The following is a 26,167-nucleotide window of genomic DNA, read 5'->3' as shown; positions in this document are numbered from 1 at the left end:
AAAGGCCTGGCTTCTGTTCTTCCTCTGACAGGCACAGTCTTGACAAGTCTGAACCTTGTCTTCTGCCTGCTTCAACAGCCAACCCCAGGGACAGAGCATCCTAGGTCCTTGTTCATGTGGGAAAGAAACCCTACCTCTGGAGGGCGAAGTCTTTCAGGTTCTATAGTCACAGATAACTGCTGCAATCCTGATTGCATTCTTGCTAACCTAGTTATTTTTTCCTGTTTGAGAAGAAGGGGTCTTCGAGCATTCTCCTCCTCCCCAGACGCTGAGTTCCAGCTGATGAGGCATCGACAGCTGTCTGTAGCAGTCCAAACATTAACAACCTGGTGTCAAGAAACTTATCAGACAGGAAACATGAAGTTCTATTTACTAAGGAACACTTATGCTGGCATGACTACTTCCTCCTTTTTTTTTCCTCTCAGGAATTTTTTTTTTTTTGCAATATACTTCTTTTATATTAATTTCTGCCCATGTCAAACACACATATATACACACAGACAAATAAGCAATAAATAAATCTAAGTTCACAAACAAATAAGCAATAAATAAATCTAAGTTCATGGCTCTGGGTTAGTAATAAGAATAGCATTCTTCTGATTTTATTTCTATTACTATATCAAAAAGCAACTTAAGGGAGAATTGTTTATTTGGCTTACAGTCCCAGGTTACAGTCTATCATATCAGGAAAGTCACAGTGGTGGGAGCTAGGAACAGCTATTCACATCCACAGACAAAAGCAGAGAAAAGTGGTGCATGCATGCACACTTGCTTGCTTGCTAGCTTCCTCCTCTGTATACTGTTCAGGACCCACTGCCTGGGGAATGGTGCCACCCACAGTGGGCTGGGTTTTCCTGCACAACTTAACAATTCCCTGCAGATGTGTCTATGGGCCAACCTAGATAATTTCTCGTTAAGGCTTTGCTCCTGGGTGATTCTAGGTTGTATCCAGTTGACAGTAGAAACTAACCAGCACACACATTAACTGTTTATTGAGTAGTTATTATTTCTCAGACTAAGGAACTTATAGGCAGCACTTGATTTAACTCTCACAAGAATAAATAAATAAACATATTCTCTAGGGACCAAGGGCCACTGTTGTCTCTACTCATAAAAAAGAACCTGTGATTTGCACATTTGTCAGGTCTAGGTTCTGGCTGCTAACCACTACATGATACCTTCCCTCTTCACCATAGACCCAACCATGCATTACTCTTTCCCTAGAAAAGTCAGGACATGCTGGGCAGCGGTGACACATACCTTTAATCCCAGCACTCAGAAGGCAGAGGCAGGAGGATCTCTGTGAGTTCAAGGCCAGCCTGGGCTACAGAGTGAGTTCCAGGACAGGACAGGCTCCAAAGCTATACAGAGAAACCCCATCTCAAAAAAAAAAAAAAAAAGGAAAGAAAAAAAGTCAGGACTCAGAAAGCTGTGGCAAGATGATCCAGTTTCAATGAGTGATCTCTGCTCCTCATCTCTGTCTCCAATCCCCACCCCACCCTTCCTTGTTCCTCTAATCTTTCCCCTCTCAAATTTTCTTTTAATCACTTCTGGATATATCCTTCACAAATCATCTCACATTTCCTAGCCCTCAAACATTTGGGGGGCATGGCTCACAGCCAGTTCCTCTTCTCCTCTGCCTCTGCCCAAAACACAAGTAAGAAGATAAACGTATTAGGGGGCCATAATCTCTCCCCATAAATCCTCTCATCTGGGTTGCTTTCCTAACCTTCTTAGATCCCCAATATCCTTCAGCGGTTGCATTGTTGGGATCGCTGTGACATTGGCCACCAGGGTAACATCCTCAAGGCCCCAGGTCCTCTTGCTGCCCATATGTGTGGGTGAGCAAGGACCATCCTGAGGGTCAAGTTAAATAAATTCTGTTCTAAGATGAACCTGGATACCCAGCTTTCATCCTGTATAAAAGCAACTCCAAATGGATCTAAGGTCTTAATATAAGACCTGAAACTCGGAATCTGTTACAGAAAGTAGGAAAATGATTCAAGATAAGGAATAAGCAAAAGACTTTCTGAATAAAGCTAAGTCACTTGGGAAATAATGACAGCAATTGACAAACAGGACCTTGTGAAATTAAAGTTTCTGCACAGCAAAGAAAATAGTTAATCAAGTGAGGGGAAAGTCTACAAAAATGGTAGGAAAATCTTCACCAGCTATATGTCTGAGATAGGATTAATATCTAGAACACGCAAAGAACTCAAAAAACTAAACAGTAAGAAATCAAGCAACCCAAAAAATAAATGGGCTAATGGACAGACAGTTTGGAGAAGATAAATCACAAATAGCCAATAAACACATGAAAAAAAATGTTCAAGCTTAATGGCCATCAGAGAAATAGAAATTAAAACTACATTAGGATTCCATCACACCCCAGTTAGAAAGGCAGTCACTAAGAAATGAATCACAACAAATATTGGCAAGGATGTGGACAAAAGGGAACCCTTATAGATTGCTAGAAGGGAAATAAGTCCAGTTACTATGAGGTTTTCTCAAAAAAAAAAAAATTTAAAAAAACTAAAGCTAGAATGGTATGACCCCGCTCTATCACTCCTGGGTACTCACCTAAAGGACTCCAAGCCAACACAACATAACAGAGACACATGTGCATCGACATTTATTGCAGCATTATTCACAGTGTCTAAATTATGGAACCAACCTAAGTGTCCAACAACATGGCAATGGATAAAGAAACATGTCCTACATACACATGGAATTTCTCAGCCGTAAAGGAGAACAAAGTTGTCATTTGTAAGAAAATAGTTACAACTGGAGATGATCATATTAAGAAAATTAAGCCAGCCTTGGAAAGACAAATATCATACGCTCTCTCTAAAATGTGGTCCCTACATTTTATATAAATATATAAAAATTGTGTGTGTATACATGACATGGAAGTAGAAGTGAAAGGGGACTAATAGGAGGTGGGGGTTAAGAATGAGGGGTGGGGCCGGGCGGTGGTGGCGCACACCTTTAATCCCAGCACTCGGGAGGCAGAGCCAGGCGGATCTCTGTGAGTTCGAGGCCAGCCTGGGCTACCAAGTGAGTCCCAGGAAAGGCACAAAGCTACAAAGAGAAACCCTGTCTCGAAACCCCCCCCCAAAAAAAAAATGAGGGGTGGGAAGACGGGCAGTGGTGGCACATGCCTTTAATCTTAGCACTCGGGAGACAAAGGCAGGTGGATCTCTGTGAGTTCGAGGCCAACCTGGGCTACAGAGGGAGTTCAAGGACAGGCATAAAGCTGCACAGAGAAACCCTGTCTCAAAAAAACTAAAAAAAAAAAAAAAGAGGGGCGGGACTATGGAGAGAATATGTTCAATGTCCAATACATATTGTGTAAAATTGTCCTTAGGCAACATAGTACCATGTATAATGAATATATGCAATGAAAATTAAATTTTAAAAAAAGAACAAAACATACCATTTCCTCAAGCGTGCACGCGCACACACACACACACACACACACACACACACACACACACACAAATCCTATTCCAGAAGCCATCCCTGGAGGGCAGCAGGTGGTTCCACATAAGAAGCCACCTTTCCCGTCTAAGAAGCTCCGAAGACAGCCTTGCTCTTAACTTCAGATGCTGGCACCTCAACTGGCAGCACTTGGTGACAACCCTGAGTACCACTGCCCACTGAAAGGAATCCAGAGTCACAGAAAATGACCAGTTTCGGGCTCCGGAAGAGAAACACACAATACTTATGAGGACTGAAAAGGGGAAGGGTTGCTCAAAAACCAACATGTGGAAACGGTTTAAAGGCTCTTCACTGGGCCAATTTGAGGCTCGGAAAGGAGAATTAGTTAGACATCATGAAATACGACTGTCACTCCAGCACATGGAAGGATGAAGCGGGAGGACAGAGACTGCCAGGCCATCCTGTGCTACATCCTGAGACCCTGTCTCAGAAGAAAACAAAGGAAGGAAAGATTATGCTAACATTATAATGTTAAAGATTATAGTACAGAAAAAGAGAAATAATGTCACATATTGGAAAACTATAATTGGTGAGTCCAGACAGACAACATGGATGCAAAGAGTTCTTTCAACTCTGTAGACTTGAAATTATTCTAATTTAAAAGTTGAGAGAAAGAACAAAGAAACAGATCTTTCCTTTAGTAATAAAGCACCCTGGCTCCCAGCATGGATAGTTTGAGACCACCAAACTGTCTTTCTTGCACAGGAAGGTGAAAATGAGTAAGCTCTCTGGTCCCTGGACTCAAGCATTCTCCTGGAGGCTGGAATCTGACCATAGCAATGGATGAAACAATCACACACTAAGTTTTAAAACCGTTAGGAGGTGGGCTAATATTATCGTCAATATAGACAGTTAACAAATTAAGGTGCTATTCCGTCTCTGCGGTGCTGAATGCTCTAATACTTTAATATAACCTGATGTCTTTCAATGTTGACCGGCCTTTCCCCTTTCCTGCTAAGGCTGTACGTGGTACTCAGGGAGGGAAACTGCAGGAGCCCCCCAAGAGGTGCCCTACAGGAAAAAAGCTCTCTTTCAAGATAAAGACAGATAGAAAGGATTGTTTGGGTGCCATCTACTGGGGAAATTCTGGTACTGCCTTGTAGCTCCCATATTGTGCCCCAGCCAGGACAGGGCCATCCAACTACCCAGTCCCCTCATCACAGAAGGCAGTTTAATGCCCAGCTCCAGATAGGCATTCAGCAGACAGACACACGAATCACTATGAATTTATGTAGTGACAGAATGAAGTGTAGGTGGTAAGAATCTAATAGCATAAAATTGGTATCTTCTTGGGGTTGACCTTTTTCCACAGATGAAATTTACCCTCCCGAGGACTCACTGTATTCTGTGATGACCAGCCCAGGCTTCTGTAATAAATGCTCCATTTGTGCTGGCAGCTGTGATGACATACAGTATGTGCGGAAAGAGACTTTCAAAACAGGCAGAATGCAATCACACCGTCCCATGTGTCCAAGACGGAATCAGAGGCAGAGAGGAATCTGGCCCTTATTCTGTGTGTTTACTTCACAGAATCAACTGCTTTCTGTGTTTATTTTCACTCTTTGTTGTTGTTTTTACCTTCCTTTGCTGATTTGCGGCTCTACAACAGAAGAATCCACGTCTGTTTGCTTGTCCTGTGTCCAGCACCCCGGGTGCATTCTTTTGAATGAATCTGCAAGCTGATGGACAACATCGCAGGCATCTGCTTGACCTGTCTAGTGGGATCACTATCAGCTCTGAGCTGGCTGCTGTCCTTCAGAGAGCCTGGCTCCTAGAGTGTTACCATTAGACTTTGCAGCCAGCTCTCATACTGTGGCTCATCCCAAGACCCAACCAACAGAGACTTTAGGAAAGGCCATCTATGGGATATCTCCGGATACCTGCTATTCTGTAAGTATGACTTATTGATCTCCTGGATGCAAATATTCTTTCCCTCCCCTCTACCCCAAACACACTCACATGAGGTAAGTGGAGTGCATTTCCCCTTGGCATAAAGTACATGTGCCTACTGGCTGATTTGTAACTTAGCTGTGTGACTTATTTTTGGCTGGTGAGATGTTAATGAGTTGATGTGAGCAGAAACCTTCAATGTGTCTCTGTACCTGAATGAAGGGAGTCCTGAATGGCTTCTGCCTTCTGCCTGAGGCTACAGCCCAGAGCTCTACCCAGGCCAGCACTGAACACTCCATCACCACCACCTTGGGAATGTCAGCTTAGAAATCTCGTTCTTTGGCTATAACACCTCTGCTGTCTATGAGGCTCCACTGCTTGACTGTCATCAGATCAGATCGTCTAGCCCAGCAGTTCTCAACCTGTAGGGTGCAACCCCTTTGGGGGTCTAATGATTTTTTCATGGGGGTCACCATCAGGAAGCACAGATACTTAGATTAGGATTCATAAAAGTAGCAAGATTACAGTTATGAAGTAGCAACAAAAATAATTTTCTGTTTGGGGGTCACTACAACATGAGGAACTGTATTAAATGGCCACAGCATTAGGAAGGGTGAGAACCACTATTCTAGCTCATGACTGTCCCCAGTCCCCATTCTGCCTCCACTAGGCTCTTTCTACTTTCATGTCCTTTCCAATCTGAGGCCATAGTCATGTCTTAGCCAAACAGCAGACATCATTTCTGCTCCTGTGCAGCTGGATAGGAGCTCTCAACTACCCTTACAGCTCCATCTGCTGCTGCATCTCTAGATACTTGTGCATGCCTTTACCACATGTGTGGTCCCTTTCCTGCTTCCTTTAAGGCCATGTTAAACCTTTGGGACTCTCGAGGCCCAGCCTGACTCCACTCTAATCTCAGCAGAGTGCCCAGTCCCTACTTTTCCTAAAACAACAGACCTATTAGACAGGAATTCTTTAGTAGAAGGTAAGATAATAGTGTGATGAGAGAGAGGGAGAAAGGGATGAAGCAAAAGAACCAGAGTTAGAGCCCAGCTTGGGCAATATAACATAGCAGGTCCCTATTGAACGGCAGAGACGAATTGTAGACCTTGGTTTCTCAGGGCCTTACTCCTCAGTGCGCGACCTCAGGTAAACACTCATACCTGTATGGAATGGCTTCCATATCTGGAGTTCTTTGAGTTCCGGGAACCTATTAGGTATACGGTCTCTTACTGATGCACAAATGTCCACTGATCTCAAATGGAGCGCCAACTCACTTACCAACACCCACTTGTGCAGCTGCTCCGAGTGGGAATCAGACAAACTCGAGGTCCCTCACTAACCGTCCAGCGTGTCGGTGAGTGGCATCTTACCTTTTAAGCTCCTCTCATAGCTTGCTCTCTTTTCTCCCCACCTGAGCCACTGAATTAGCATTCCTAACCACGACCTGTGCATACGGTGCTGACGCTGCTCCACTGGGCCCTCGATATATTGCTGGAATTACCTGTCAGATGTCACTTTTCTGGCTGTGTGGGTTGATTTTTGTTAAACTAACACCAACTGAAGTCACTTGGGAAGAGGGAATGTCAGCTGAGGAATCACCACCATCAAACTGGGCCGTGGGCATATCGGTGGGAAATTTTCTGGATTTCCTACTGGTGTGGAAAAGCTCAGCGCATTGTGTGGGGTACCATCCATGGGAAAGTGAGCCTGGGATGTATGAGGAGGGCAGCCGTGGAAGCCAGGGAAAGAAAGCCAGTAAGCAGCATTCTTCCATGTTCCCTGCTTCAGTCCCTGCCTTGGCTTCCCTCAGTGATGAATTGAATAAAACCCTTCCTCTCTATCCCAAAGTTGATTTGGGTTATGTGTTTTTCACAGCAACAGAAAGGAGATTAACATATCTATCAGACTATCAATACACCCCAAGAACCCTCCTCCAAACCCAGTTGTCTGAGCTCTGCCACACAAAGCTCTCCACAGTCCTCTCTGGTGAGTAGCATCACATGGATTCAGCTACACTTGACATCACTGCTTTCCTGAAGATACACTGCATTTTATAGCCTGACCCTTCCACTCCGTCTGCCAAGAGTATTGTCCTATTTTTCCAACCCCTGAGCAAAACCATCACCTGTCAGAAAAGTCTCCTTCCTTTGCAACAGAGGTCACTACAAAAACAAACAAACAAACAAAAAAAAAAAACCCACAACCAATCAGAACGCAGAACTGTAGAGCCCAATTCCAATAGCTAAATCTACAGAACATTCCTACACCTAAAGCTCAGGAACGTTACGGAAGAGGAGGCAGAAAGAGTGTAAGAGTCAGAGGAGCAGAAATTTTGCTCTAAAGTTGTGTCTCCTAACTATGTCTGACGGTACACCCATTAAGTCTCACCAACATGACTGCACAAACATGATCTAAAGAAGGATGACACACATGAACACACCAAATGATAGAGAAAAACCCATGAAGCCTCAACCCTACATAAAGAACTACAGACAACTGAGTGTCTAATGCCAAATGGTCAGCCCTGAAAACATATATACAAGTAACATTATACAGACTGAACAGGAAGAACATGTGTGTGTGTGTGTGTGTGTGTGTGTGTGTGTGTGTGTGTGTGTGTCTAAATGCAATAATAATTAGTTTTTTTAAAAGGGGGCCACGATTTGAAGAAGAGCAGGGAGGGGTATATGAGAGGGTTTGGAGGGAATAAAAGGAAGGAAGAAATTGCAATTAAATTATAATTTCAAAAGAGACCCCTATATGCCTCTCTATTGTTCACTTAATGGTGTTCTCAGAGCACTTAGTTCAACTCAAGTTCATATCTCATCCTTGGCTTCCCACGGCACCTAAATAGCATCTAAACTCTTTACCTATCTTACCCGCAGGACCACATGCGATTGAATCTCCATTTGGCATTTCACACACACACACAGTCCCAATATAACCTAAAGCTAGTGAAAACCCTAAAGTTATCTTTTTTACAAAAAAATTCCAACAAGAAATCTAAAGCCATGCATTATAATGATGTTTCTTTCTTTTTGTGGGTGTCCATGTGGAGTGTGTGCGCATGTGCACGTGCACTCGAATGCTCATGTATTTGCACATGTGGAAATCAGGGGATCTTCGGTGTCATTTCTCAGGTACTCTCCATCTCTTTTATCTCTGGCTGGCCTGACACTCACCAAGTAGATTAAGCTTGGCCGTCTGCAATCTCCAGTGATCCACCTGTCTCCACCTCCCCTATACCACCAGGCCCAGCATTTTATATAGGTGCTAGAGATCAAACTGGGGTCCTCATGCTTACAAGGCAAGGCTCTTCACTGACTGAACTATCTTTACAGGACCCTGTGTCTTTCCTAATCTACTACTGAAAGTAGTTTTGTATTTTGACTTCTTACCATCGTATCAGTTAGAGGCATATGGAAAACATTCAATATGTTTGGCATTGGGATTTCGCTATCTCTAAGCAAAGCAATAAATGCTTCATATGTGTTTATCTCATTTAATCAGCTCTGTAAGGCAGGCAGCATTCTTCCATATTTTTAAGAGGAGACAGCAACTATCATCAAGGCTAAATGACTTGCCCAAAGTCATAGGAAGTTATAAGCAATTTTTACTTCAACCCAGGTCTGTGTCATTGCAGAGCTTGGATCCTGATCATTGTCCTCCCATACTATCTCATAGAATAGCTGCCAGGGTGAAGAATGGATTATATCCTGCAGCTGAGCTACCTGGGAAAAAAATGAACAAATCCCCAAATTAAATTTCCTAGAACCCAATTAAAGTGGCGTGGAAGTTTTAAATCTGCAGCAGAGACTGGCACTTCAAAATTTACCCACCTTCTAGAACTGTTAGGTTCACCCTGGAATACAGACAAACCCCTCTCCTCCCCTGGCTATGGTGGCATCTCAAAACTGCAAGTGTTTGGCTACAAATCGGGTCCAGTGGTCGGGTCAGCGTCACTCCAAACCATCTTTGTAAACTGGGAATGTTGTTCATAGATGTGAAAGCTGACCGTCCTAACTGCCTCTAATTCCACTAAAAAGCAAATAAGGAAAGCAGAGCTGCTGAAATCGCACAGCAGAGGCATTGCTGTGGATGCAGGCCCTCAGAGGACATCCAAGGCCAGCGGTGAGGTGTGTCCTGGCCTGGGAGAAGTGCTGGATTTCTATCCTACTTTTAAAAGAACTTTGAAGCTTCCAGAAGAATAACAAAAACTAATCCTCCAAGATCAAGTACTTTGCCGAAGAATTCCCTTCCCGGGTAAAGTGGTGTGCTGGCAGTTTGCTGTGGTTTCAAGGATTTAACTCAGGAGTTAAGAAATTTATCAAAGAAATTCCTGTTTTAAATGCACTACAGATGGCAACAGTGGATGCTGCTTCACTGTCTGCTGACCAAAGCCACTTCTCATGTTCTCCTGGCACAGACGCCGGGCATGTCGTGTGTGCAACATTTCCGCTTCACTTGAGCAAAAGGCCAACTTGAAGACCAGATATGGAAGCTTCTGGAAGCAACAATCCCAAATGTATGTCTGTTATCCACCCTCAAGAGATGAAAACACATCTTTGTTTTGATAGTCCTACCTATCTATAGAGCCTTCTAGCTACAAGCTTTCCAAAACTCAGATTCTAACCAGATAAACTTGAGTTGTGTTGTACACTGGGACTTGAAAGCTGATCCAAGTCAAGATGGAGCTTTGGTGTGTGCACAAGGTGTCTACTTACGCATACAGTCTCCTCCGTACCAGCCTGCTCTGCACTCTGCACAGTAGAATCCCTTCACGTAGAAATCATCCAGAGTTCCGCCCCACGAGCCATTCCGGCAGCTCTTGCAGTTTTCAAAGATGGTACAACCTGAAACATCCCAAAATATTAGTCTACACGTCTGAGTCTTCTCGGGAGACAAACTGTATGTCTCTCTTTCTACACAACCCCATCTCTGCCTGGGGCACCTGGTCCTGGAAAGACTCCAAAGATCTCAGGTGAACCTGCTCATCCCAAGGAACAGGAGAGTCATTGGGATTCAGCAAGGGGTGTGGATATTTGAGCATCTTCCTGATTAGTGGCTGTTGTTTGAAAGAAAGTCATACAAAACAGCTTGAAGTGCAGGATGAATTCAGCTAGTGTGGTACTAGTTTTTGCTCTTTGCTAATTTATTTTATGTTTACTGTATAATAGAAAATTCAGACAAACAAAATAATTTATTTAATAAAAAGAAAAAGAAAAAAACACCCAAAATGGTATCATATGGAGAATTCTGTTAACACTGTTTCTTATACCTTGTGGCTGGGAAGATAATCCAGACCTGAGTTCAATCCTAGAACCAGGTTTATTAGATAGATAGATAGATAGATAGATAGATAGATAGATAGATAGATAGGCTGGGTTTGATGCATAATGGTGTGAATTTGTAATCCCAGTTCTGCGGAAGTGTAGACAAGTAGATCTCTGGAGCTCACTGGTCAGTCTGCCCAAACTATTTGGCAAGTTCCAAGCCAGTGAGAGACCATGTCTCAAAAACAAGGTTGGGCCATGCCTGAGGAATGTCAGCCAATGTTGTCTTCTGACCTCCTTACACATAAGCATACATGTATGTGTGCATACACATACAGCTGAATACATATTCACACACACACATTAAGTTTCTTCAGTGTACTATGCATTTTGTTTTAATCATTCCTTTTTATTTACAAATGGTAAATACCTTTCTATTAAATATTCATCTACGTCATGCACTTTTATCACAAAAATACAGCATGAAATCAGCCCCGATGACCAGCTAGCGTCTTGCCCTGGAAAGGTTAGGCAGGGAGCCCCCAGAGGAAAAGCACCCTAGAGAGACCTGAGTGTTGTTCGTGTGTGGTTCTCCTCAAAAGCAAGGTCTCTTGAAGGGTTGAGGAAGGGTGAGAAAACGTAGAAATAATTCCTTCTCATTTATCAAAACCTAAGCCCTGCCCTAATGCCCTAATGGCAAGATGTGACTAAATTGTATCTACCTCTCAGAGTTGTTTAAAAATACATTAACATGTGTAAAGTGTTTGGCACATAGTAGTAAGCACTCTCAGATTATGAACTATTACTATTGTGTTTCCCATAATTCCACCTGGCTCATCCTTATCATTGTACACGCCATGCTTAATGTTACCACTTATTGCATTCTCCTACAGCAGACCCAATCAAGGAGATATATCTTCATCTGCATTGAACACCCAGAACCCAGTTTAGTGCTGAATAAAAAGTATCCCAGAGAATGAATGACTAATGGACTGCTGGAGATGGCCACTGTTTGCTCGAGTTGACAACATGCTTCTTCGCTTCGTGTGTGTGTGTGTGTGTGTGTGTGTGTGTGTGTGTGTGTTATATGTGTGTGTATATGTGTATGCATGTGTGTGTGGTGTATGTGTGTGTATGTGTATGCGTGTGTGTGTTTGTGTGTGTGTATGTGTGTGTGTGTGTGTGTGTGTATGTGTGTGTGTGTGTGTGTGTGGTGTTCTATAGCAGTTGGACTCAGTCCTCTTTCCATTTCCTCCTGACTTTGCTTTCCCTCCTACCCAAGAAGCTGAGCTGCTGGTATGATGAATGTGGTTGGCCCATCCTGTGTCCCACAACTGGGCTCCCTGAGCCTTCCACTCACTTGTCACTGAAGAGGCAAATGGACTCAGAACCTGTCCTCGACAGCCCTGCTAACTCTGTTCCTTGGCACAGCCACACATTGGGGTCCTTAGGTTCCAGCCACAAAACCCATCTTAGAGATGGAGGTGAGCCAGGCTCTACAGGAGATACGCGAGGAAGCTCATAGGTTGCCAAAGGGGCTATCGCAGAGCTGAACAGCCTAGGATCAAAGGAATTCACACCGGCACATCCAGGGCGTAGGTTCAGCTGGATGCCACTGGAGGATATCATTGACATCTTTGACACTGATGTCCCCAGATCTCAATTGCCCCTATATCACTTACAACCACAAAGAGATGATCATATAAAAAAAAAAAAAAAAAAAGCCTAGGCTGCCCTCAGACTTCCTATGTAGCTGAAGATGTTCTGATCCTATTTGCCTTGATCTTCAGAGTTCAGGGATTGATCATAGGTCACAGCACCAAGCTTATGCAGTACTGGGCGGGGGGGGGGGGGGTGTCAAATCAACCAACTGAGCTATATCCACAGCCCCCCAAAACTAAGACCATCGCTTTCTTTTATGACAGAAATGTAATCTGAAACTATAATGGCATTCCATTTTCTACATATGAGGTTGATAAAAATCCAGATGACATACTTTGTTACAGAGGTTGCTAAAACAATACCCTCACATACCCTCAGCATGAGTGCTAAATTCATAGCAAAGAATTAGGCAAAAGCTAGAAAACAGCATATTGCTTTCCTTTTACCCATGACCTCACTTCTAGGAATCTACCTCTAAGATAAACTGAAAAAAATACTAATTTATGTGTGCTTAAGAGTATTCACTGTAGTGTTTTTGGGACAGGTTAGACTTCCCTAATCTGAGATTTTTTTTTAATTCAAATAGGATTTGTGTGTGTGTGTGTGTGTGTGTGTGTGTGTGTGCAAACATGTCACTTCAAGTAAAAAATTCCATAGGCAGATAATATCCAAAACAAAGGATATATTAAAAAATACTGTATAAAATTACCTCAAACTATGGGTATAAGTTGCATAAGAGATAAGGGAATTTCACATTTAGCCACCTCCAAAACACCTCATTACTTATATGTGCAAAATTCTCTAGAGTCTAAAATCCAAAATATGTTGGGTCCCAAGCACTGCAGATAGTAAATATTCAACTTACAATAGCTAAGGGCTAGAAACAGCCCAATGCCAACAAGATATAGTAATTCACACAATGCAGTCATATGCAACCATGAAAAGAAATGAAGAGAATGGCTCTATCTGATGTAAAATATCTCCAGCACACATTGCTATGAAAAAATACTACAAGATAATTAGCAATGTTTATGGTATGTTGTCTTTTGCGTGAAATAAGGAAAGAGAAATAAATGCATGTGTCTATTCCCTTGCATTTTCAGATATAGAAAACAATTAACCTATCTAGATATTAGATAGGCAGCATAACACCAAAGAGGAAGCCACATCCATTGATTTTACAGTATAGCATTTTGATTGTACACATCTACTGGCATGCATTCTAAAGTCAAGGGTAACCATAAAGAATCATAACTGTATGCAGTGGGATTATTGGTGGTACAGACAATGCTATTCTTATTTTTCACATTTATAGTATGCTATAAGATGAGGCAAATAAGGAATTACATTAATATTGGTAGGAAATGGTTTTTCACCATGAGAGAAAAATCAAAGTAGTAAACAGCCTTGTACTGTTATGTATGGACTTGAGTATTTGCATGCATTCTGTTTTTCTTTAAAAAGGTAGGTGAGGATAGATACTAAAGGGATGACAGATAGGTAGGTAGATAGACAGATAGACTGATTGATTTATAGATAGATGATAGATCTACAGACTGACCACGTCTTTAAATCCAGCACTCAAGAGGTGGATTTTGTTCAAGAATAGCCTGAGCTAATGGAGAGATCCTATCTTAAAAGCATCAGGGTCTGGGAATGTAGCACAATAGTAACATGCCAGGCATCCTGGGCTTGATTCCTATCAGTGCAGGTGTGTGTGTGTGTGTTTGTGTGTGTGTGTGTGTGTGTGTGTGTGTGTGTGCTCTAACAAATATCTCACAAAGAAAGAAACTAAAAAATGATTATTTATTGTCTTAGGATTTCTACTGTGGTGAAGAGACACCATGACCACAGCAACTCTTATAAAGGAAAATATTTAATTAAGGTGGAGGCTTACAGTTTTAGAGGTTTAGTCCATTATCATCATGGCGGAGAGTATGATGGCATGCAGGGAGACTTGGTGCTGGAAAAGGACCTGCTACATCTTGATCCACAGCCAACAGGAAGTAGACTGAGACACTGGCCATGGCTTGAGCTTATATGAGATCTCAAAGCCTGCCTCTATAGTGACGCATTTCCTCCAACAAGGCCATACCTACTCCAACAAAGCCACACCTCCCAATAGTGCCATTCCCTATGAGCTTATGGAGGCCAATTACATTAAAATTACCACACCTATCAACAATGACAATCCAAAATCCAGGAATACCCCCAGCACCCAGGCTGCACTCTTAGGATAAGAGTTTCTTGGAGAAATAGCTAATGAAAGATCTGGGATGGAAATATTTACAAAATCTGAAAGACTTGTTCATGATAGAAACCCAAGAAGCGTTCTAAAACTAGTGTGATCACACCGGTGGACATGTCTGAAGGACAAGGACTAAAGAGACTCTCAGAGACCTAAAATGGGATCATGTACATGCTAAAGAAGGTAATGCCTGATGTTGATAAACTACAAATATAAACAAACTGCAGTTCCCAAGGACACACACTGAGACTCCTTGGATCCCCAATGATGGCTGCTAGTGAATCAGCTCACTGCTCTGAAAAGGAGTTTCAAAGCAATCTTCTTCCTTTGCCTTGCTTGTCTTTCAGGGTTGCAGAGTGATTCGTGTGGGACAGTCCTTCTCTCTCCAAAGCCAGTGATCACTCCCAGAACCTCCGAAGGAGGGACTGCAGATCCTGGGTGCTACCTGTAGGTTATACATTTCTTGCCTATCATGTGACTGACTGACCCCCACATCACCTCATAACAGCTGAGGCTACCCTGTGGTTGCCCAACAGCCAATACAGGTCTCTCCCAAACTATTCAAAGTCATGCAGACCATGGCTAGTATCCCATAATAGAGGAATCTTGAGGTATTGTTCAGCCATTTCTCCACAGGCCCCTCTCGCCTGTCAGGGAGTTGGGGTGGTAAGTTTCCTTTCTGAACTCAGTTGTGCAGTTCTCCTGAAGCCAATCCTGTTTTCATTTTCAAAGCTACTCTATGTTCTTAAAGAAGGGGGAAGACAAAAATGAAAGAAATTTCACCAGCACAGTTTTGATATTTCATTCTTCAGCCTTCAGAAAGCTTGCCCGGCAGTCTCTGTGTCCCCCATCTGACCTTTCCCAGAGGGACAAGATGAGCCTCCTGGGGTGTGTGGGGGGAATCAGAGTGTAATACAGCAACAGTTCCCTGTTTTTCATGCTGGAAAACGTTCAGTGCCGGTCACAATGGAAACGCGGTGAGAGGCTCAGTGTCCATCGTCCTTGATTTCTGTTCTTCCCACCCAATTCCAAACTATGGCCAGTTCCACTCCCGGATGATTCTCAGCCCTCCCCCTAACTCTATCCACCAGCTCTGACCTTCATTGCAGCCCCCATTAATTCCCTCTTGCCCTTCATCCTGCCCTCCTCCAGGTCCTTCCTCCATCTATAGCTAAAGAGAAATTGCTTTTAACCTTTCACAAAAAGATCTCCAATAGCCTGAATCTCATAGTGGGGCTTTGGGAACAGCCCTTCCTAATTTGGCTCCTGCTCCTTCTTTCAAATCACTTTCCCTTAATATCTCCTTGTCTGTCTCCCTTTGCTCACTTCTCACAGCGCACACTTGCTTTTACTGCCAGAGGGAGCTTTCTGGAATTCTCGAAGCCTCATGCTTCCTCTTGACATAGGTTCTTTGCATGTTCCATCAACAGCTGAGCCCCTCTGGTCCCCCAGATCCTCTTGAGTCTGCTGCTTCCATCCTCAGAATACACATCACATCACCTTGCTAAACAAGTCTTCATTGATCTTGCTTCTGCCTCACCCTATTCTCATCCCTGTTACCATGGTATCCTGTGCAGCAGAACCACAGTACTCACATAGAACCAATCGTAGCTCCCTGTTCCCCACCCTCCCTACCAGGCTGTAAGCTCTGGCAATGTTGGGCATGTGTCTTTAAACAAAATGCCTGGAGAGATGGCTTAGTGGTTAAGAATGTACACTGCTCTTGCTGAGTTCAGTTCTGGCACCCATGCCAAAACTGCGTGAAACTCTGGCTCCAGTGGATATGACACCATCTTCTGACCTCTGTGGGAATGTGCACACACACATACATACGCACAAATAAATAAATAAAAATTTTAAATAAAAAACAACAGAACTGTCACATTGTTTTCTCCATCCCTGCCTAAGAGCTTCTCATTCTGCTTGCTAAGTGAACAAATAAGTGGACAAACTCTCAGATTTCCAACTTGATCACTGAAAAGAATACTAATTCTTCTGATTCCTTTTCCTGTGGTCAGACTTAGCTGTGTTGTGTCACTCCTAATAACCATGGCGCCATGTGGGAGTCCAGCTCCGACCCGCTCTCACCTTTCAAAGGGGGAGGAGAGAAGAATGAGGAAATATTAGATAGAAATATAGATGGAGACAAGGAGAAAGACAAAAACACAGGATAGCTTCAGAAGGGCCCTGGGTCAATACCCAGCCATGCCCAGAGCTTTATTCAAAAGGGCTTTTTATAATAAGCAAAAGATCTCCCCCTTATAAGATCAAAGCACACCGTACAGCTAAGTGTCGACTCTTCCAAACATCTGGTAACCACGCCCATGACAAAAATCATCCCATTACGCAGTCCTGCCAGGTAAAGCAAGCCCAGACTCTCTGACTCTGAGTAAGGTCTCACTAGAAGCCTCTGTAGGCTCCCACAGCCCCACAGCCCTGGATGGATGGCTGCCTGCTGCAATCCAGGCATTCACTCTGATAATGGGAAGACAACTGGTGGTGTCCCATTGCACACTCACCTGGGTGAATCAAGCAGGAGTCACACTCATTGTCCTCATTCCTGCAGCACGGGATGGTGTAACCCACCACTTCCTTCTTTCCTGGGCAGACGCACTCAATTTGATCGTATTCACAACACTCTCTACACATGATGTTCCACTCAGCTCCAGGGCAGGCTTCGTTAATGACGGTGTATTCTGCAATGGGAAGCAAGCAGGTGAGGCCAGGGCCTAGCAGGCATGGGAAGACCCACAGACATGCCACCGTGAGGAAGCAACCTTACCCTACCAGAGTGTCGTCTTGTCCGAATGAGAGGCACTGGTGTAACCTCTTCCCAAGCCAGTGTCTCCAAAGTGAGGTGACCTACTCCAAGAGGTATTCAAAGCCAGTCATTGGTATACAGATGAAATTTGTTCTGTTTTTCATCCTATTTTTAGTCTTTAAAGAATCATGTTTCAAGGGCTGTTGATGTAACTCACTTGGTAGAGTACTTGCCTATCTAGTATTCATGAAGCCATAGTTTTGATCCCCAGCACCACAAAAAATGGGTGTGGTGGTGCACATCTGTAATCTCCAGTGTTTAGGATGTGGAATCAGGAGGGTTATGAATTCTGGGCCATCCTTGGTCTACATAGAGAGTTCTAGGCCAGCCTGAACTACAGGTGACCTTTTCTCAAATAAATAAACAAATAAATTGTAAAAGCGTGCTTCAGCAAGTGCAAGTAGACAAGCAGTAGAATGTCTTTATAATCAATGCAAATCACTTAGGTTTTGAATTTGCTGTTTCAGCTGTGTTAAAGATTGAAACCAAAGCATTCATCACCAAACTGCAGGCCCTCCTCGGTCCTCATATCTATTTTTCTTGAGATATGTCTAGCCACTGTTTATAGCTGTATGTGTTGCTCACTGCACAACACCAAGAGAGACAATTCGAATGCAGGGTTATATAAGGGAGCCTGGCAATGGGGCCCATCAGAAAAGCCCAGAGAACACTCTCTAGATGGGGGCATTCAACTGCAGGGTTACAGAGGGAAGCCTGGCAATGGGGCTCATCAGAAAAGCCCAGAGAACACTCTCTAGATGGGGACATTCAACTGCAGGTTTACAGAGAGAAGCCTGGCAGTGGGGCCCATCAGAAAAGCCCAGAGACCACTCTCTAGATGGGGACATTCAAATGCAAGGCTTGTGGCCAAGTGGAGACTGTCGTTGCTTCCAAACTTGGTTCTTCAGTGTTGCAGGATGCCATAGTCATAGTATCTTCAAATATAAAAGCAACAGAGAGGACAACAAGTACCTTCATTAGAATGTTTGGGAGAATGTCAAGGGTGAAGTCAGTACCCCAACTTAGTACAACCATGCATTCTTTCCGGGGAGAAAAAGTATTTGTTTGTGGGTGCGATATTTTTCCTTTCATTCTCTTCATTCCTTTTTATATATGCAAAAATATACCTTAAGTGAAAAAAGAAAACCATCTGGCAAAATCTATAACAGGGATCAGCTGGCGGCTGCACAGAGAAACTCAGGCTAAAACACAGACCTGCTAGCTTGTATTTAGTCTTCTTGTTTCCTTTTTCCCCACTCTCCATTTCCAAAAGTGTTGCATAAGATGATAAAAGCAGAAGTGGGTCAGGCATTTGAGGAAGAAAGTGTATCTGTCTGGGCAAGGTCCCATGAAGCCTTCCCTAGAAACTCTCTGCAGGGATCCCTAGCATGCATCATGCCTAGCATCTGTGATGACTTCAAGACCTTTGAATCTCATAGTTTAGCTCTCTGTTTTTCTCCCCCAGGTTTGGAAATTCCAACACAAGATTGGTCACTATTAATTTACCAAATAGAACCATAAAGAAAAAATTCACTATCTACTCTCAGGCTCAGGTTAAAAGAACATTCTAGAAACATGCAAAAGAACTGCTTGACACTTCATTAAATTGAGTAAGTCTAGTGTTATGAAAGACTGACTTTCTTTCATCCTTTTGCACTAACATCGATGGACCAGCAATGACCCTGGCCTTGGAGTTAGATTGACATGAGACTTTGTTTCGGGAGCTCTATGCTCCGCTCAGCTGTGCCTCCATGCTCTTAGCCCAACTTCTGAAATCTAGATGGAAAGAGAAAGTGAACACTGGGTGATGTGCAAGGGCAAAGCCCATGACTCCAGATTCATCAATGAACTTTTATTTTTATTATTAGATTTTATTCTTTAAGAATTTCCTACTGTATATTTTGATAACGTTCTACATCATCTACTCCCAGATCCTCCCCTCTCTACCACCCAGCTTCATGTTCTTTATCTTCTTTAAAAAAAAAAAAAGAAAGAAAAGAGCCACTAAAAGCCATGGAATCCAATCTGTGTTGGCCAATTACTCCTGAGCATAGGGCTTGTCCTGGAGTGTGGTTGATATACCCAGTGTCACTCCATGGGAGAAAACTGACTTTCACTTTCCCAGCAGTTATCAATTGCGAGTAGCTTCTTGGCTGGGGTGGGACTTTGTGCCTACATCCCCTTCTTCCTGCTGGGATTATGTCTTGCTTACACTTGCACGGGTCTTGTGTATGATGTCACAGTCTCTGTAAACTCCGTGCACCTGCCCTGCTGTGTCTGGGAAATGCGATTTTCCTAAAATCATCCACCCCCCTCTGGTTCTTACAGTCTTTCTGACCCTTCTTGCACATGATCCCTGAGCACTGAGAGGAGGGGCATGATAGAGACACCCCATTCAGGGCTGAGCACTCCAAAGTTTCTCATTCTCTCTACATTGTCCAGTTGTGGGTCTCTGTGTTAACCATCTACTGCAAGAAAAGTTTCTCTGATGGGGATTGAAGAGTGCACTCATCTATGGGTATAGCAATATGTCATTAGGAGGGGTATTTTGTATAAAATTACTATTATTTACACAATTTTTATATACAGAATTTAACTGCTTTCTTTAGAACAAGAAAATCTACAGATGATGGCTATTGCTATTCTTTCATCAAAAACTTATTCAAGAAGAAGTTGGTAATTTACATTTAGAATAATATGGTGGTAAACAATGGATATTAATATTTTTGTCTGTGCCTTAATTGTTTATCAACAATTAGACTTTTGAACCATGATTGGCCACCTGCTGTGATATCTGTGATCAGGAGGGAAAAAACTCAAAAAAGAAAGACCTGTAATCACATCTTCTTGAGATTTATAAAACAAATTCATATTTATATCATAGATCTTTCCACCTTCTAAGCTAAGCACACTGATTATGTTTTATTTGCTCCCAATATCTGTTTTGAAGCTGTAATAGTAGGATAATTTGTTGACTAATTTGATTCTGTGTACAAGGAATGTCCTTATATTCTTTATACAATAAATTACACCTCTCATAAAATTAGTTTTATTACAGAAGAACAAGAGATAGAGGCTAAAAAAATAAATATTATACAGGGATATGTAATAATTTACTCAGTCACAGTAATCTAACCCAAGTAACATTAAGGAAAAAAAACTTTTCAGGACATAAAATTTTTTAAATTTACAAAAATGGTATTGAAATAGCAATGTGAATTACTCCCATGATTTTGTGACATTACTCACATGAAATAGATGCATACTTTTGAGAATTTCCATCTAATTTATAGTTCTTCCTTCATGACAAAGACGTTAAACCATAAATTTTACTCTAAGCTACAGAAAGAGAAATGCACTCACAGCAAGTTTCATGAATTAGCATCACTCTTAGACTCACTGAGCCCTGGCCTCTTTTGCTTAGGAACTTGAAAACTGGCCACCTTTTTATCAATGCACAAAGATGAAAATTACCTAGATGTAAAAATATTTTTTCCAACTGAAATACATTCAAAGCGGTGCTAAGAGGAAAGTTCATGGCACTAAGTACCTACATTAGAAGAAGAGAGAGAGAGACAGAGACAGAGACAGAGACAGAGACAGAGAGACAGAGATCTCCCTGGCAACTTACCAGCACACCTGAAATCTCTCGAACAAACAGAAGTAAGCACACCCAAGAAGAGCAGACTGCAAAAAACAATCAAACCGAGGACTGAAACCAATAAAATAGGAACAAAGAGAACAAAACACAGAATCAATGAAACAAAGAGTTGGTGCTTTGAGAAAATTAACAAGATAGACAAACCCTTATCCAAACTAACTAAAAGACAGAAAGAGACTATCCAAATTAACATAATTGGAAACAAAATGGGGAACATAAAAACAGACACTGAGGACATCCAGAGAATCATAAGGACATACTTAAAAAAGCCTGTACTCCACAAAATTGGGAAAATCTAAAAGAAATGGGCGATTTTCTTGATGGATACCACTTATCAAAGTTAAATCAAGATCAGATAAGCAATTTTAAATAGACCCATAACCCTAGTGAAATAGAAGCAGTCATTAAAAATCTCCCAACCAGGAAAAAACAAAAACAAAAACAAAAACAAAAAACAAAAAACAAAAAAAAAAAACAAAAAAAAAAAAACAAGAAACAACCCAGGGCTAGATGGTTTTAGTGCATAATTCTACCAGACTTTCAAAAAAGAGGTTAACATCAGTACTTCTCAAAGTTTTCCACAAAATTGAAACTGAAGGAACATTGACAAATTCATTTTATGAGGCCACAGTTACTTGGTGTCCAAACCATATAAAGACCCAACAAAGAAAGAGAATTACAGATCAATTTCTCTTATGAGCATAGATACAAAAATACTCAATAAAATACCTGCAAACTAAATCCAAAAACACTTCAAAAAAATCATGCACCATGACAAGTAGGCTTCATCCCAGAGATGCAAAGATGGTTCAGTATATGAAAATCAGTAAATGTTAATCCACCATATAAACAAACAGAAAGAAAAAAAAACCACCATGATCATCTCATTAGATGTAGAAAGAGCCTTTGACAAAATCCAACACCTCTTCATGATAAAAGTCCTAGAAAGTTTAGGGATACAAAGGATATGCCTAAACATAATAAAGGCAATTTACAGCAAATTAAATGGAAAGAAACTCAAAGCAATGCCACTAAAATCAGGAACAAGACAAGGTTATCCATTCCCTCCACATCTATTCAATATAATAGTTCTATAGCTAGAGCAATAAGACAACTGAAGGAGATCAAGGGTATACAAATTGGAAAGGAAGAAGTCAAAGTATCTTTATTTTCATAAGATAGGATGCATAAGTGACCTTAAAAGTTTCACCAAGGAACTCCTACAGCTAATAAATGCTTTCAGCAAAGTGGCTGGATACAAGATTAACTTTAAAAAAAAAATCAGTAGCCTCCCTTTATATAAATGACAAATGGACTGAGAAAGAAATCAGAGAAACAACATCTTTCACAATAGCCTCAAATAATATAAAATATCTTGGGATAACTCTAACCAAGTGAAAGACTTGAATGATAAAAACTTCAAGTCTTTGAAGAAAGAAATTTAAAAAAGATATCAGAAGATTGGAAGATGGCCCATGCTCATGGATCAAAAGGATTAACATAGTAAAAAATGGCCATCTTACCAAAAGCACTCTACAGATTCAATGCAATCCCCATCAAAATCCCAACACCATTTTTTACAAAGCTTGAAAGGACAATTTTCAACTTTATATGGAAAAACAAAAACTCAGGGTAGCTAAAACAATCCTGAACAATAATAGAAGTGCTGGAGGTATCACTACCCCTGATTTCAAGTTATACTACAAAGCTATAGTAATAAAAACCACATGGTATTGGCATAAAAACAGACATATTGATCAATGAAATCAAATTAAAGGCCCAGACATAAATCTAAACACATATAGGCATGCGATTTTATATAAAGAAGCCAGAAATACACACTGGAAAACAGACAGTATCTTCAACAAATGGTGCTGGTCAAACCAGGCATCTGCATGTAGGAAAATACAAATAGATCTATATTTATCACCCTGTACAAAACTCAAGTGCAAGCAGATCAAAGACCTCAAAATAAAACCAGATACACTGAACCTAATAGAAGAGAAAGTGGGGAATATCCTTGAGCACATTGGCACAGGAGACCACTTCCTGAACAGAACACCTATAGCACAGGCACTAAGATCGACAATTAACAAATGGGACCTCATGAAACTGAAGAGCTTCTGTAAAGCAAAGGACACCATCATTCAGACAAAGCAACAGCCTACAGAATGGGAAGAGATTTTTACCAACTCCACATCCAATAGAAGACTACTATCCAAAATATATAAAGAACTCAAGAAACTAGATATCAAAAAATCAAATAATCCAATTAAAATGGGGTACATATATAGAGAGAGAATTCTCAATAGAGAAATCTCAAATAGCTGAGAAACACTTAAAGAAATGTTCAACATCCTTAGCCATCAGGGAAATGCAAATCAAAACTACTTTGAGATTTCATCTTACATCTGTCAGAATGGCTAAGATCAGTAACACAAGTGACAGCTCATGATGGCAAGGATGTGGAATAAGATAAATAACTCATCCATTGCCAGTGGGAGTGCAAACTTGTGCAGCCACTATGGAAATCAATATGGCAGTTCCTCAGAAAGTTGGGAATCGATCTACCTCAAGACCCAGCTTTGGGATATATACCCAAAGGATGTTTCATCCTATGACCAGGACACTTGCTCAACCATTGCTTTTCATTGCTGCTCTATTCACAATAGCCAGAAGCTGGAAACAAAATAGATGTTCCTCAACAAAAGAATGGATAAAAAAAAAAAAAAACATATGGTGCAGTATCACTCAGCTGTTTAAAAAAAAATGACATCATGAGATTTTCAGGCAAATGGATGGAACTAGAAAAAAATCATCCTGAGTAAGGTAACCCAGGCCCAGAAAGATAAATATTGTATTATTCATTTATGTGTGGATATTAGCCATTAAATAAATTATAACCTACCTACAATCCATAGTTCCAGAGATGTTAGGTACAGAAAAAGAGACTAGGGGGGACATGTGGATCTCCTTGGGAGGGGGCACTAGAGTAGATATTGAGGGTGAAATGGGAGCAGGTGGGGATGAGAACAGGAAGATAAGGTGGGGATGGAGAGGGGAGATAGGGTTGAGGGAGGGAATTCAGGGAGAGTCAGCTAGAATTGAGGGTCATTTGAAGGATGACATGGAAACCTAGTACAGTAGAAACTACCTAAAATATATGAAAGTGATCCCAATGAGATCTTCTAATAATGGGGGATATGGAGTCCCAACTGGCCATCTCTTGTTACCAAATGAGGCTTCTAGTACCATGACTGGGTTGTATTTGGTTGAGTTGTCAGCCAAGGTGGTCCCATGGAAATCCCCAAATAACTGAGGCTGTTGCTAAAACAGTGGGTTTCTCTTCAAAAACTGACAGCATGGCCCCATTGCTGGGGACAGCACTCACATAATGCACTGAACCTTCACTTCTACATTCTAATGTCTTTGGTGTGGGAAGGTACTCTGCATGCTACCAAAAGAGAACCATAAACATCAACCCAGCCACAAAGCCTTTAACCTACAATCCTTCCTGCCTGATAGATATGCTAAGACAATGGTGGTATAGAAGATGTGGGAGTAACCAACCAATGTCTGATTAGACTGGAGGCCCCCTCCACAAGACTGAACCCGTACATGACCAAGAACCAAAAATGGAATAGCCCAGAAATCTAATGTAAAATCAAATATTACTGCTCTCTAAAAAAAAGTATCAATAAATTGACTCCTAATGATATTCTGCTATACTCATAGATCAGTGCCTTTTTCAGCCATTGTCAGAGTAGCTTCTTCCTGCAGCAGATGGGAACAGATGCAGAGACCCACAGCCACACATTACACAAGAGTGAGTCCTTAGAACACACAGCTCTAAATAGGATATCTCCATCAAATCATTCTCTCAGAGCTCAGGTAAAGAGAAAGCAGAAAGAGTGTAAGAGCCAGAGGGGACAGAAGGCACCAGGAGAACAAGACCCTCTGTATTAACTGTGCAAGGCTCACATGAGCTCACAGAGACTGAAGCGGCAAAGACGGTGCCCACACGGGTCTGCACCAGATCCTCTCGTATATAGTGTAGCTTAGTATCTTTACGGGACTCCTAAGTGTGAGACCACGTGGGTATCTGACTCTTTTGCCTGCTCTTGGGACTCTTTTCCTCCTGTTGGGTTTCCTTTTCCAACTTCAATGTGATGGTTTTTGTTTGATCTTATTATATTTTATTTTGTCATGTTGGGTTGTTATCTCTTGGAGGCCTGTTCTTTTCCAATGAGAGGCAGAAAGGGAGTGAATCCAGAAGTGAGGGGAAGTAAAAGAACCTGGGAGGAGTAGAGGGAGGAGAAACTGTAGTCAGGATGTATTGTATGAGAAAAGAATCCATTTTCAATAAAAGGAAAAAAAAGAAAGAAACACAAATAATGGTCAAGACGGCCATACAAAAAGCTCTGCTGTGGTCCACAAACTGCGAAGAGCCTGCTTCTCCCTCCCCTTTCCCCTTCCTCTGGCCTTCCCCCTGCTGTCTGTCCTTGGCCACTGCATCTCATCTTTCAGTTTCTCTGAACCCTCCTCCCCAAGCTCTTGCCCACCACGGGACTTTCCTCTGTGCTTTTCCCATGGCTTGTGTCCCAGCTCTGTATCACACCTGGTCAGGGAGGAGCTCTCTGGCCTTCTCATCAGAAGCACATTCCACACACATCCCACCAAGGTGTCTCTACCACACACTGCATCCTACTGGTTGTCTTTCAGCACACAAAGCTGTTTTATTACAGCCAGCCCTCCTTATCTACAGGCTTGGCACACCCAGATTCAAACAGCTTCTAGTCAAATCTTGTAAAATAAATTTCCCTATGTTCAACATGTATAGACTTTTTAAAAACAGGTTTTGTTGTGTTCCGTTGAGGGTACTATTTTAATTTTTTTCATTCCTATTTGATAAATGAACTTGAATTCTGTAACTTAAAAGATCTGAAATGTCAGGGTTTGCTGCAGCCAGTGGTACTCAGGCTGCCTGGCAGGGTTAGGCTTTTGTCTTTTCAAGCAATTTTCTTATTAAAAACAAAGGGGAAAAAGTCTCATAAAAAGGTAAAATCATTATCTAAATACGTCAACTATTATATAATATTATGTACATC

General features: G+C 41.8%; 1 protein-coding gene across 1 annotated transcript in view; it reads right to left on the bottom strand.

Moving 5' to 3' along the window:
- Pamr1 (peptidase domain containing associated with muscle regeneration 1) overlaps positions 1-26,167 on the bottom strand; it is a 97,763-nt gene that overhangs the window by 50,091 nt on the left and 21,505 nt on the right. Inside the window, exons 2-3 of the mRNA XM_059261006.1 lie at positions 17,097-17,273; positions 10,119-10,247 (exon numbers count right to left, since the gene is read on the bottom strand). Of these exons, the coding sequence (XP_059116989.1) occupies positions 10,119-10,247; positions 17,097-17,273 (306 nt within the window). The remainder of the gene's footprint in view (positions 1-10,118; positions 10,248-17,096; positions 17,274-26,167) is intronic.

This window comes from Peromyscus eremicus, chromosome 4 (genome assembly GCF_949786415.1).
Source record: "Peromyscus eremicus chromosome 4, PerEre_H2_v1, whole genome shotgun sequence".
NCBI classification, from domain to species: domain Eukaryota; kingdom Metazoa; phylum Chordata; class Mammalia; order Rodentia; family Cricetidae; genus Peromyscus; species Peromyscus eremicus.
Note: the sequence above shows the minus strand (reverse complement) of the source record. Positions and strands in the feature narration are given on the sequence as shown.